The sequence below is a fragment of the Cetorhinus maximus genome, chromosome 14 (assembly GCF_964194155.1).
Source record: "Cetorhinus maximus chromosome 14, sCetMax3.hap1.1, whole genome shotgun sequence".
Taxonomy (NCBI): Eukaryota; Metazoa; Chordata; class Chondrichthyes; order Lamniformes; family Cetorhinidae; genus Cetorhinus; species Cetorhinus maximus.
The window spans coordinates 37,113,998-37,127,388 of record NC_135892.1 but is presented as its reverse complement, the minus strand read 5'-3'; the positions used below and the strand labels follow the sequence as shown (position 1 = coordinate 37,127,388).

At 43.1% G+C, this 13,391-nt stretch overlaps 1 protein-coding gene across 1 annotated transcript in view; it reads left to right on the top strand.

The window, feature by feature from the left end:
* cga (glycoprotein hormones, alpha polypeptide) overlaps positions 1 to 13,391 on the top strand; it is a 170,467-nt gene that overhangs the window by 145,255 nt on the left and 11,821 nt on the right. The window contains exons 2-3 of the mRNA XM_078556824.1: positions 1,142 to 1,253; positions 6,772 to 6,956. Coding sequence (XP_078412950.1) covers positions 1,154 to 1,253; positions 6,772 to 6,956 — 285 coding nt within the window. The 5' untranslated portion in view covers positions 1,142 to 1,153. The remainder of the gene's footprint in view (positions 1 to 1,141; positions 1,254 to 6,771; positions 6,957 to 13,391) is intronic.

Here is a 13,391-nt window from a genome sequence, read left to right as displayed (position 1 = left end):
TTGGAGCTACAGTCATCCAGACAAGTGGATAATATTCCATCGCACGCCTGACCTGTGCCTTGTAGATGGTGGACAGTTTTTGGGGAGTCAGGAGGTGAGTTACTCGCTACTAGGAAGCCTCTGACCTCCTCTTGTAGCCACAGTATTTATATGGCTAGTCCAGTTCAGTTCTGGTAACCCCCAGGATGTTGATAGTGGGGTTTCAGCGATGGTAATGCCATTGAATGTCAAGGGATTCTCACCAGAATCTAACCATCTCTTATTGTCAAGGTGCCACAAACAGCAATGTAATAATGACCAGATAATCTACTTTTGTGATATTAATTGAGAGATAAATAATGGCCAGTACACTGGAGATAACCCCCCCTGCTCTTTTTTGAAACAATGCTATAGCATCTTGTATAACCGCATAAGAGGGCAACTGTTTCATCCCAAAGGTGGCACCCCTGACAGTGCAGTACTGCACTGAGGTGTCAGTCTTGATTTTTGTGCTTGAGACCTGGAGTGGGAGTTGAGGTGAGAATGCTATCAATTGAACCATGGTTGATATATTGAGAAGGATGAGGTCAGACTATTTACTACTTTCACAGTCACAGAGGATGTCACTTCTGACTTTGACGAGGATATTTCAGCGCTGCGGCAGGAACCTGACCGGAAAGGTTTGATTGAAGAAATATGGCATAGATTTGGGAGGCAACAATGTATTCAAGAAATTTGAAGTGGAAAGGGAGGTTGGAGATAGAACGATACTTTGCGAAGACAGATCAAGGAACATTTTTTGAGGAGGAGGTGATGAAAGGGCTAAGGACAGTACCCGAGGAAATAGAACCATTTACAATATCCGCTAGAATGAGGGTCAGGAAAGGAAGTTGGATGGTGAACAATCATGTCAAGAGAACATGAGGTGGATCTGATGGACAAAACAAGCTCGGAGAGGTCACAAGGAGAGATAGAAGAGAAACTAAAGCAAGTTTACCCATAGCTTGGGTAAAGCTTGATGGTGGTCTAGGGGAATTAAGGAGGGGTTTGCAGAGGCAACTGAACAGATGGTCTTCTAAACATAAATGGCTCAGCATGCTTTAGATTGATTTGACCATGTAACAATAATAATTATTTTTAATGGTTGCTATTTATGTTTCAGCCTGTGTACAGGATGCCTCGTTACATGAAGTGTGGTGGACTGGCTTTGGTTGTTCTCCTCGTGATAGAGCAGGGTGTGCGTTCCTTCCCTGAAGTGGAGGCTGCAGCACTGGGTAAATATCATAGGGTCAATAGGACCAGCAAGTGGTTGAGTTTAAGCCACCACTTGAAGAGAAAATATCAGTAAAGAAATCAAAAACACTAACCGATAAATCCTGCTTACAAGAACTGTGCACTATATGCACCCTTTGATATACTATATACACAGTTCCATAAACCCCAGCTCCTATTGGGCAGTCTCAGATGGTATTTTTGCCAGTAGTTTTCTCCCAACACATCATTCTACATCCCCTTATGTTCCAACCTCTCAAAACTACTTTTCTGACAAAACAAGATGGTACCATGAGACCTACAGAAAGGTCTCCTTCATCATGATGAGGGGGAAAAGGCACATCTTTGTTGACATAAACAAGGAGACCTGATGAATCTATGGATCAGCCTTCCAGTTGGGCAATCGAGGCTCTGTGCCGCTTGCCTCAAGTGCAGGAATCCTCTGGAAAGCTTCCTAACCTCTAGCTCTCAGGGAGCAAGAGAGAATCCCAAAACATATGGATATCTGATCACTAGGAACTGTTGCAAAATCAAAGTGAAACTCCCCTCGCTAGTAGGGTCTAAAAGGGGAATGATTTAAAAAGAAAATAAGACTAGATTAAACCAAAATGCAAAATAATGCACTTAGACAAATGCAGTAACTGAAAAAAAATGAAGTGCAATAAGTATCCCCCTAACCACTGGGCAATGTAAGCATGGAAGTGCAAACTCCTGGCTATGAAGTTGGTGTGATATCATTCAATAGGTGCTGCAATATGGAAGCTCTCAGGCTTGAACACCTATTTATGTTATTTTTGACCGCTGATAAGGCTTGCACACTGTTGTGGCACAAGCCTTTGGTTCTCACATCAGTTGGAAATTATTGCAGAACTTGGCCTTGATGTCCCCCACCCTTCTCTCTGCACACCCCCACCATCTCCCCCTCCCCACCCCTCCCACCCTACCTCCTTCACGAATGCACTTAGTATCATGCACAGGAGCCTAAAACACAGCTTCATATCCCATCTTAACTTGATACAGTTGTTACAGAATTATGATTTGTTTGAGGGCAAGACCAAGCTATAAATTGAATTACACATAATTTACAGCACAGGAAAAGGCCATTCAGCATAACCAGTGTATGCTAGCGTTTATGCTCCACATGAACCTCCTCCCACTGTACTTCATTTAACTATATTTGAGCATCCTTCTATTTCTTTCTCCCTCATATGCTTATCTACTGGCCCTTTAAAGGCACCTGTGCTATTTGTCTCAACTACTCCATATGGTAACAAGTTCCACATTCTAACCACTCCCTAGGTAAAGAAGTTTCTTTTGAATTCCTGATTGGGTCTATTTATACTGTTTTATATTTATGGCTCCTATCAATCGGGACTTCAGACTTCCCAACAAGTGAAAACATCTTCCCCACGCTAATCCCATCAGAATAGTTCAGAAATAGGAGGATTCAGGCAGGGCGCAAATGCAAAGCAGCCTAAGATGGGTTTTGAATGCATGTGCATGCATTCATGGTAAATAAATGTGTTGAGTTGCAGGCACAATTTGCCACGTGGGACTATGGTATAGTGGCAATAACAGATATCTGACTCAAAGAATGGGAGGATTGGGGGCTTAATATTCCTGTCTAAAAGGTATTCAGGAAAGATAAGGAAAGGAAAAAAAATCAAAGAAACTATTTTAGCACTGGAGAGGGATGATGTAGTTGAGGAGCCAAAGATCAGATTAAAGTTTTGTTCAAATTAAGGAACAATAAAGGAGCCATTACACTAATGTGTGTATACTATAGGCCGCCAAATAGTAGAAAGGAAATAGAGGAATGTTGCAGGCAAATTTCTAAAAAGATGCAAGAATGACAGTATAGTGATAAGGGGGAACTTCAATTATTCTAATATAGGTCTGGATATTCATCCTCGAGGTGAGTAGCAGGAGTTGTGAAAATTCCAGGCTCAACCGGCCTGCCTCAGGAAACAGTGCCAGGATGGTACCATTTTGGGGGGTTGGGGGGGGGATGTGTGCAGACTGCAGTCGGGCCAGCTGACCTGGGAAAATGTTCAGAGGCAGCCATAGGGGCTGCTGGGCGCTGAGGTGGAATGTTTAAAAGGCCTGTCTTGGTGCTATTGGACTTCGTCCCAGTTATAATAAAAACGGAAAGGTCCTCACCCCTCACACCCCCTCAAGTCCATGATAGGCCCCCTCACCCACCCCTTATGTCCCCATGCCAAGGTACGCCCTCCACCCACCCCCTAAGACTCTTCATGCCCCCCAAGCCAAACTATGATACTTCCATGCACATACACTGACCATACGCTGTATAGAACCAATGAACCATAGAGCAACAGTAGAGTGTGTAAAGAAAAAGCTTTAAAAAGCAGTCATTCATTGATAACTAGCCATTTTCTTAAAACGAAACACTCCTTTTTACTGCAGGCTAATAAAAATGTCAATCATCCAGACCGTTTAAAGTATCAACAACAGAAATGGCAAACACTTGAAACCTCTTCATTTTGTATAAATAAACATTGTGCAATTGACAACATGGATCAGAGCACCAGAGCTGTCAATCAAGCAATTGTTTTCCCTGCAGCTCAGATGTTTAGTACTCTACTGGATGTATGGGCTCTCAGCCAAGAATACTTAATGAAGCTTACACTACTGTTTGTAAAGGAGGAGAGAAAATAAACCCAGGCATTACAGATAATCAACCTGATGTTACTGAAAGGAAACTTTTACAGACAATAATCTGGGACAAAATGACCGGTATTTAGAAATGTATGGGCTAAAAAAATGAAAGTCAGCATAGGTTTTTCAACAGAAAACATGTTTGACTAACTTGATTGAGCTCTCTGATGAAGCAACAGAGGGTTGATAATGGTAGTGCAGTTGACATTGTGTATATGGACTTCCAAAAGGCATTTGACAAAGTACCACATAATAGACTTGTTGTCAAAATTAAAGCCCATTGGATAAAGGGATTCTGACAGCATGGATACAAAATGGATTAAGGTACTGAAAGCTGGGAGTAGCAGTAAATGGTTGTGAAACAAAAACAGAAAATGCTGGAAAAACTAGCTGTGGAGGTCCACAGCAGGTTCGGGTAATTTTGCCTAGAACAGAGAAAGTTGAGAGATTTGATAAAGGTGTTCAAAATCATGAAGGGGTTTGATAAAGCAAGGAGAAACTGTTGATAGTGGTATAAGGGTTGGTAACCAAAAAACACAGGTTTAAGGTGTTTGGCTAAAGATCAGAGGCAACATGAGGAAACATTTATTTTACACAGTAAGTTGTTGTGATATGGAATGCACTTCCTGAGAGGTGGTGGAAGCATTTCAGCAATAACATTCAAAGGGAGAGCTGGATAAATACAGGGATTTACAGGGTTTTACAGAAGGAGCAGGAGAGATCAATTGAATAACTCTGCCAATCTCCAGCGCAGGTACAATGGATTGAGTGGCCAACTTCAGTGATGTATCTTTCTATGATTTTATGATTCTAAACCCATTTCATAATTTTAAAGATCTCTGTTACATCTCAGCCTTCTCTTTTCTAGAGAAAAGAATCCCAGCCTGCTTAGGCTTTCCTGCTAGGTTATAACCTTCAGTTGTAGTATCATCCTTGTAAATGCCCTTTTCACCTTTTTGCTTATTATATATATATTTCCTTATTATATGGAGAACCTTATACAGTAGTCTACCTAAGGTTATTAATTTATATTCATTTATGGGATATGGGTGTCATTTATTGCCCATTCCTAATTACCCTTGAGAAGGTGGTGGTGAACTGCCTTCTTGAACCACTGCAGTCCCTGTGGTGTAGGAACCCCCATAGTGCTCTTAGGGAGGGAGCTTCTTTTAGACTTTTTTTAGCAGTTTGATGCAACGTGCTAGGTCATTTCAGAGGGCATTTAAGAGTCAACCACATTCTGGAGTCACATGTAGGCCAGACCAGGTAAGGACGCCAGATTTCCTTCCCTAAAGGACACAGTTGACAATGGTCAGCATTAGACTTTTAATTTCAGTTTTTATTGGATTCAAATTCCACCATCTGCCATGGTGGGATTCGAACCCAGGTCCCCAGAGCATTATCCTGGGCCTCTGTATTACCCTGGGTTTCTGGATTACTAATCTTGTGATAATGCCACTATGCAACCTCCTACCCCTTATTATACACAAGTTTAACTGAACTTCCTTGCTTTTCAACTGCTTTGCTATTCCACTGGCAATGAACCCCAATGCCTTCTTGGCATTTTCTAATGGCCTTATTGACTTATAATGTCAAGTGAAGGTGTACCCTTAGATGTCTTTGCTCCCCAATCACTCTTAGTCTCACATTTTCCAAAATGAATGTGGCCTCTTTACTCCTACCAATATGCTCAACCTCACACTTAAATTCAATTCAAATACAAGTATGTTGTGAGATTTGTTCAGGTATACTTTTGGTGGCAGCTTCTCTTTTCATAAAACTAAATTCTTTTCATAAAACTAGAATGTATGTACAGTGTTCTGCTTACTTTTCTTTTTGCTAAAAAGCTTCACAGAGTAAAAAACTACAATTCATCAGTGCCTATCAAATCTGTGCAACTGGTGCCTTTGGCTGGCAGGATTCAAGGGGTTGATGTTCCCCTTACCATTTTCCTGGGGCCTGCCTTGCTCCGAACCTAATTTGTCAAGCATATGTACGTCACTTTCAGTGACAATAATATACAGCAATAAAAATTCTAAAATCATTTCAATCATGTTGGAAAATCATGCATAGCTCTTGCCCTAATTTTCGACATGTTTTCTCAGTTGCCAAAGCTTCTCTCTGGGACCACAAAGTCGGAAAATGCCCCCTGTAATTCCATCCTCATCACTGTCTTACTTATGCTTGTGGGGAAGTCTAAAACTAGGGTCATAAATGTAAGATAGTTACTAATAATGGACTTAAGGAATTCAAGAGAAACTACTTTATCCAGAGTGTGGAATTTGTTACCACCTTGAGTAATTGAGGCAAATAGCATAAGTGAATTTAAGATAAAGCCAGATAAGTTTTTAAGGGAGAAAGGAGTAGAAGGATATTCTGATAGGATTATATGAAGAAGAAGAGGTTCGACTGGAGTATAAACGCTGATATTGACCAGTTGGGCCTAATGACCTGCTTCCCTGCCATAAACTCTAGTAAATCTAAGTGATGCACATTTGCAGATTTCCCACCGGTCCTCGCAATCTGCCATTTAAAATAAACCATAAGGATCATTCTGGTTCCCTACACAGTGCAAATATAACTCTCAGTCACTTCTGAGGGGACCAAATGCGAACAAAGTTAAGAGCCTGTATATTTATTAAGGAACGCTTAATAAGCTCTCTTTGGAGACAGATGGTAAGAAAAGAATAATCAGACAGGTCAAATGTCATTGACGTGACATAACAAGCTTGATGGCACATTTTGACATGACTTATATCAGTATATCACCTTTGTAGTTTGTACCAAATCCATTATTTGGAAGAATGACCCAATCTGTTCTTTCTCTGTTTCTCTGTGAAGGATGTCCAGACTGTAGACTGAAGGAGAACACACGTTTCTCAAAAACAGGAGTGCCCATCTTCCAGTGTAAAGGCTGTTGTTTCTCCCGTGCTTATCCCACACCAATGCGGTCCAAGAAAACAATGCTGGTTCCCAAGAATATCACTTCAGAGGCAACATGCTGTGTAGCTAAATTATTTTCCAGGGTAAGACTTTTGGATGAAGTAGAAAATCTTATTACAAGAGCTGTGTTTGATGATGAGACTGAAAATGTACTCCTTTCTTTCACCTAAACAAGTGGTGCACTAAATGAAATACATAAAATATATTTTTACATAGGATAATGTTATATATCCTAATTTCCCTTATGGAAATTTATATGTTGTTGTCAATCATCTTTTACCCCTGTGACAAGGTGTAGGAAAGCACTGAAAATGAGGAATATTTATAAAATCAAGTGATGAGCTAACAAAACATAACCTCTTACATGTAGTACATATGAGACATGGGTATCAATAATATTCACATACTTCATGGGATATCTTTTCTGCTTATTCTAGTCTCAGAGTAAATTGAAGAGCTCCTCTCTTGAGCTTTTAGGAGTTCGATTCTAACACCTTTCATTAAGTAGGACAAATGTGCTGAAAAGATGCTATCATTACTACCTTGTGTGTTTCCTGTTAATGCAGCTGCTGTTATCCTTTCTTGTGTCTGACTGTTGTGCCTTATGTCTTCCAATCTTTACTGCGAAGGAGTATAAACACTTACCGCCACCTCTCTTCCCCTGCCACTGGGATGTAAAGCCGGTCTGGACAGGCTCTGTGTCCCTCTCTGTAGCCTGTTCTCTCTACCCGTGTCCTAGCAGAAAGGTTAAATAGGGAGATGTCAAAGGCTTTAGTAAGGGGGTGAGGGGGGCGGGGGGCCAGTGGGGAGAGAGGTGGGAGGAGGATCTACAAGAAACATAAGAGCCTAAATGTAAATGAAACAGAACTGAAAAACAGGATAGAATAAAGTAAAGGGAGATATTGATAGGCAAGGGAATAAATAGAGTTATAGAACAGGAACCTGAAAAGGTGTTTAAATAAAGGGAGGGGAAATTCAATTAAAATTAATTTAAAAGCCCATGCAGCAAAGCGTACAGTATTTGTAATAAAAAAGGGGAGTTGGAGGCAATCATGTTTTAGGAGGAACCAGGCAGACTAGGGATTACTGAGATTTGGCTACAGAAAAATCAGAACTAGGAATTAAACATTGCAAGGTATATTTAAAAAAGATAGAGAAGGAAAAAAGGGAGATGGAGAAGCAAATAGGGATAACACAATTGCACAGATATCAGCGAGACTAAAATAGAATCCATATGAATAGCAAAAAAAATACCAAAACATGGTATAGTTTAAGTTTGTTATGGACAAAGAAATAGACAAGTTGCAAAAAAATGTTTTGGATTGGGGGAGAGTGGATTTTAGTAAAATAAGGCAGGATCTGGCCAAGGTAGACTGGGAGCAGCTACTTCTGGGGAAATCTACAGAGCAACAGTGGGGGGTGTTCAGAAAGGAAATGGGGAGGGTACAGGCTCAACATGTTCCCTCTAGGGTGATAGGAAGGAGTAACAAGCCCAGAGAACCATGGATGACCAGAGATATTCAGGTTGCGATGAGAAGGAAAAGAGAGGCTTTTAGCAATTACAAGGGAAGAAAATCGGCGGAGGCATTAGTGGAGTACAGAAAGTGCAGGGTGGAGCTTAAGAAAGTAATTAGGAGAGCAAAGAGGGGATATGAGAAAGCTCTGGCTGGTAAAAGTAGAGAAACTCCCAAGATATTCTACAAGTATATCAATGGGAAAAGGATAACCAGGGAAAGAGTAGGGCCATAAGGGACCAAGAGGGCAATCTATGGGTGGAGCCAGGTGACATCCCTAGAGTGTTGAATGAATATTCACAACCATCTTCACCCAAGAGAATGAAGATGAAGGTATCGAACTTGGGGAGACAGACTGCGAGGTTCTTAAGCAAATTGATATAGGGAGTGATGAAGTGTTGGCAGGCTTAAAAGTGGACAAATCTCCAGGTCCGAATGATTTGTGTCCCAGACTGCTGAGGGAGGCAAGGGAGGAGATTGCAGAGGCTCTGACCCAAATTTTTAATTCCTCTCTGGCCATGGGGGAGGTGCCAGAAGACTGGAGAACAGCTAATGTGGTTCCGCTATTGAAGAAGGGTTGTAGAGATAAGCCAGGGAACTACAGGCCAGTGAGTCTCACGTCAGTGGTAGGGAAACTATTGGAGAAAATTCTGAAGGAGAGAATCTATCTCCACTTGGAGAGGCAAGGTTTGATCAGGGTTAGTCAGCATGGCTTTGTCAGAGGGAGGTCATGCCTAACAAATTTGATTGAATTTTTTGAGGAGGTGACCAGGTGTGTAGATGAGGGTAGTGTAGTTGATGTAGTTTATATGGATTTCAGCAAAGCCTTTGACAAGGTCCCACATGGGAGACTTATAAAGAAGACAACTGCACATGGGATACAGGGTAATCTGATAAGGTGGATTCAAAATTAGCTTAGTTGTAGGAGACAGAGGGTAAAGACAGAAGGATGCTTTAGTGACTGGAAGCCAGTGTCCAGTGGCATACCACAGGGATCTGTGCTCGGTCCCCTATTATTTGTCATTTACATAAATGACATAGATGACTATGTGGGGGGTAGGATTAGTAAGTTTGCAGATGACACAAAGATTGGCTGGGTGGTTAACAGTGAGGTTGAGTGTCTTGGGCTACAGGAAGATATAGACAGGATGGTCAAATGGGCAGATAAGTGGCAGATGGAATTTAACCCTGAAAAGTGTGAGGTGATACACTTTGGAAGGAGTAATTTGACAAGGAAGTATTCAATGAACGTCATGACACTAGGAAGTTCTGAGGAATAAAGGGACCTTGGTGTGTTTGTCCATAGATCTCTGAAGGCGGAGGGGCATGTTAGTGGGGTGGTGAAAAAGGCATATGGGACACTTGCCTTTATCAATCGAGGCATAGATTACAAATGTAGGGTGGTCATGTTGGAGTTGTATGGAACCTTGGTGAGGCCACAGCTGGAGTACTGTGTGCAGTTCTGGTCACCACATTATAGGAAGGATGTGATTGCACTGGAGGGGGTGCAGAGGAGATTCACCAGAATGTTGCCTGGGGTGAAACGTTTAAGTTATGAAGAAAGGTTGGATAGACTTGGGTTGTTTTTGTTGGAGCAGAGAAGACTGAGGGGCGACCTGATCGAGGTGTACAAGATTATGAGGGACATGGACAGGGTGGATAGGGAGCAAGCTGTTCCCCTTAGTTGAAGGGTAGGTCACAAGGGGACACAAGTTCAAGGTAAGGGGCAGGAGGTTGAGGGGGGATGTGAGGAAAAACCTTTTTACCCTGAGGGTGGTGACGGTCTGGAATGTGCTGCCTGGGAGGGTGGTGGAGGCGGTTTGCCTCACATCCTTTAAAAATTACCTGGATGAGCACTTGGCATATCATAACATTCAAGGCTATGGGCCAAGTGCTGGTAAATGGGATTAGGTAGGTAGGTCAGGTGTTTCTCATGTGTCGGTGCAGACTCAATGGGCCAAAGGGCCTCTTCTGCACTCTGTGATTCTGTGATCATTCACACTAATAAATCTATTCTACAGACTACTCAATAGTGGAAGGGAGGTGGAAGAAGACATATGCTGATAAATTAAGGAACTGAATAAAAAATATAAAACAATCATGGAGGATTTCAACTATCCTGATATTAATTGAACTGAAGAGGTAGCTAAAGGGAATAAGGGAATGGAGTTCCTAAAATGAATACATTTCTAACCCAATATGTCAAAAACCCAACGAGATAAGATCAGTTATTGGATCGAGCAATGGGAATTGAACCAGAGCAGATAAGAGAAGGGTAACATCTACACAATAGTGAGCATAATATAATACTTTAAAATGATGATAGAGAAGTATATAAGTATGATGAAAACTAGGTTAAAAATTTGAAAAAAAAACTAATTTTGAGGGGCTGAGAATAGAACTTGGGGAAAATAAAATGGGCAACAATGTTGGCAAACAACAATGCAGGATAACAAAAACAAAAATAAAAACACCTGGAAAATCTCAGCATTTGCGGAGAGGAAGACAGTTAACGTTTCGAGTCCGTATGACTCTTCAACAGAACTAACGAAAAATAGAAGAGAGGTGAAATATAAGCTGGTTTAAGGGGCGGTGGGACAAATAGAGCTGGATAGAGGGCCAGTGATAGGTGGAGATAACCAAAAGATGTCATAGACAAAAGGACAAGGAGGTGTTGACGGTGGTGATATTCGCTAAGAAATGTGCTAATAGGTGACATTAAGGGTAGAAGTCAGGACGAGCAAGGTACAGATAGCCCTAGTGGGGGTCAGGTGGGGGGAAGGGATCAAAATAGGCTAAAAGGTAGAGATAAAACAATGGATGGAAATACATTTAAAAATAATGGAAATAGGTGGGAAAAGAAAAATCTATATAAATTATTGGCAAAAAGGGGGATCGGAAAGAGGGTGGGGATGGAGGAGAGAGCTCATGATCTAAAGTTGTTGAACTCAATATTCAGTCTGGAAGGCTGTAAAGTGCCTAGTCGGAAGATGAGGTGCTGTTCCTCCAATTTGCGTTGAGCTTCACTGGAACATTGCAGCAGGCCGAGGACGGACATGTGGGTATGAGAGCAGGGTGGAGTGTTGAAATGGCAAGCGACAGGGAGGTCTGGGTCATGCTTGTGGACAGACCGAAGGTGTTCTGCAAAGCGGTCACCTAGTCTGCGTTTGGTCTCTCCAGTGTAGAGGAAACCGCATTGGGAGAAGCGAATGCAGTAGACTAAATTGAGGGAAGTGCAAGTGAAATACTGCTTCACTTGAAAGGAGTGTTTGGTCCCTTGGACGGTGAGGAGAGGGGAAGTAAAGGGACAGGTGTTGCACCTTCTGCGGTTGCATGGGAAGGTGCCGTGGAAGGGGGTTGAGGTGCAGGGGTTGGTGGAGGAGTGGACCAGGGTGTCCCAGAGGGAACAATCCCTGCGGAATGCCGCTGGGGGGTTGAAGGGAAGATGTGTTTGGTGGTTGCATCATGCTGGAGTTGGCGGAAATGGCGGAGGATGATCCTTTGACTGAAGCAGTCATCGATGTACCGGAGAAAGAGTTGTGGGAGGGGGCCGGAGTAGGACTGGAACAAGGAATGTTCCATATACCCCATAAAGAGACAGGCATAACTGGGGCCCATGTGGGTACCCATAGCCACACCTTTTATTTGAAGAAAGTGAGAGGAGTTTAAGGAGAAATTGTTCAGTGAGAGAACAAGTTCAGCCAGATGGAGGAGAGTAGTGGTGGATGGGGATTGTTCAGGCCTCCATTTGAGGAAGAATCGGAGAGCCCTCAGACCATCCTGGTGGGGGATGGAGGGGTAGAGGGATTGGACGTCCATGGTGAAGAGGAGGCGGTTGGGGTTGATATGATGTAGGGTGTCAGAGGAATCGTGGATGTAGGTGGGAAGGGACTGGACAAGGGGAGAGAGAATAGAGTCAAGATAGCAAGAAATGAAATCCCGGTACATAGATGACTGCTTCGGTGCTGCTTCATACTCTCATCTCGACCTGGAAAAATTTATTCATTTTGCTTCCAATTTCCACCCCTCCATCATTTTCACATGGTCCATCTCTGACACTTCCCTTCCCTCCCTTGACCTCTCTGTCTCAATTTCTGGGGATACACAGTCCACCAATATTTATTACAAGCCTACTGACTCCCATAGCTACCTTGACTACAGCTCCTCACACCCCGCTACCTGTAAGGACTCCATCCCATTCTCTCAGTTCCTTTGCCTCCGTCGCATCTGTTCCGATGATGCCACTTCCAAAAACAGTTCCTCTGACATGTCTTCCTTCTTCCTTAATCGAGGTTTTCCTCCCACGGTGGTTGACTGGGCCCTCAACCGTGTCCGGCCCATCTCCAGCGCATCTGCCCTCACACCTTCCTCTCCCTCCCAGAACCATGATAGGGTCCCCCTTGTCCTCACTTATCACCCCACCAGCCTCTGCATTCAAAGGATCATCCTCCGCCATTTCCACCAACTCCAGCATGATGCCACCACCAAACACATCTTCCCTTCAACCCCCCAGCGGCATTCCGCAGGGATTGTTCGCTCCGAGACACCCTGGTCCACTCCTCCATCACCCCCTACACCTCAACCCCCTCCCATGGCACCTTCCCATGCAACTGCAGAAGGTGCAATACCTGCCTCCTTACTTCCCCTCTCCTCACCGTCCAAGGGCCCAAACACTCCTTTCAAGTGAAGCAGCATTTCACTTGCACTTCCCTCAATTTAGTCCACTGCATTCGCTGCTCCCAATGCGGTTTCCTATACATTGGAGAGACCAAATGCAGACTGGGTGACCGCTTTGCGGAACACCTTCGGTCTGTCCGCAAGCATGACCCAGACCTCCCTGTCACTTGCCATTTCAACACTCCACCCTGCTCTCATACCCACATGTCCGTCCTTGGCCTGCTGCAATGTTCCAGTGAAGCTCAACGCAAACTGGAGGAACAGCACCTCATCTTCCGACTAGGCACTTTACAGCCTTCCGGACTGAATATTGAGTTAGACCATAAG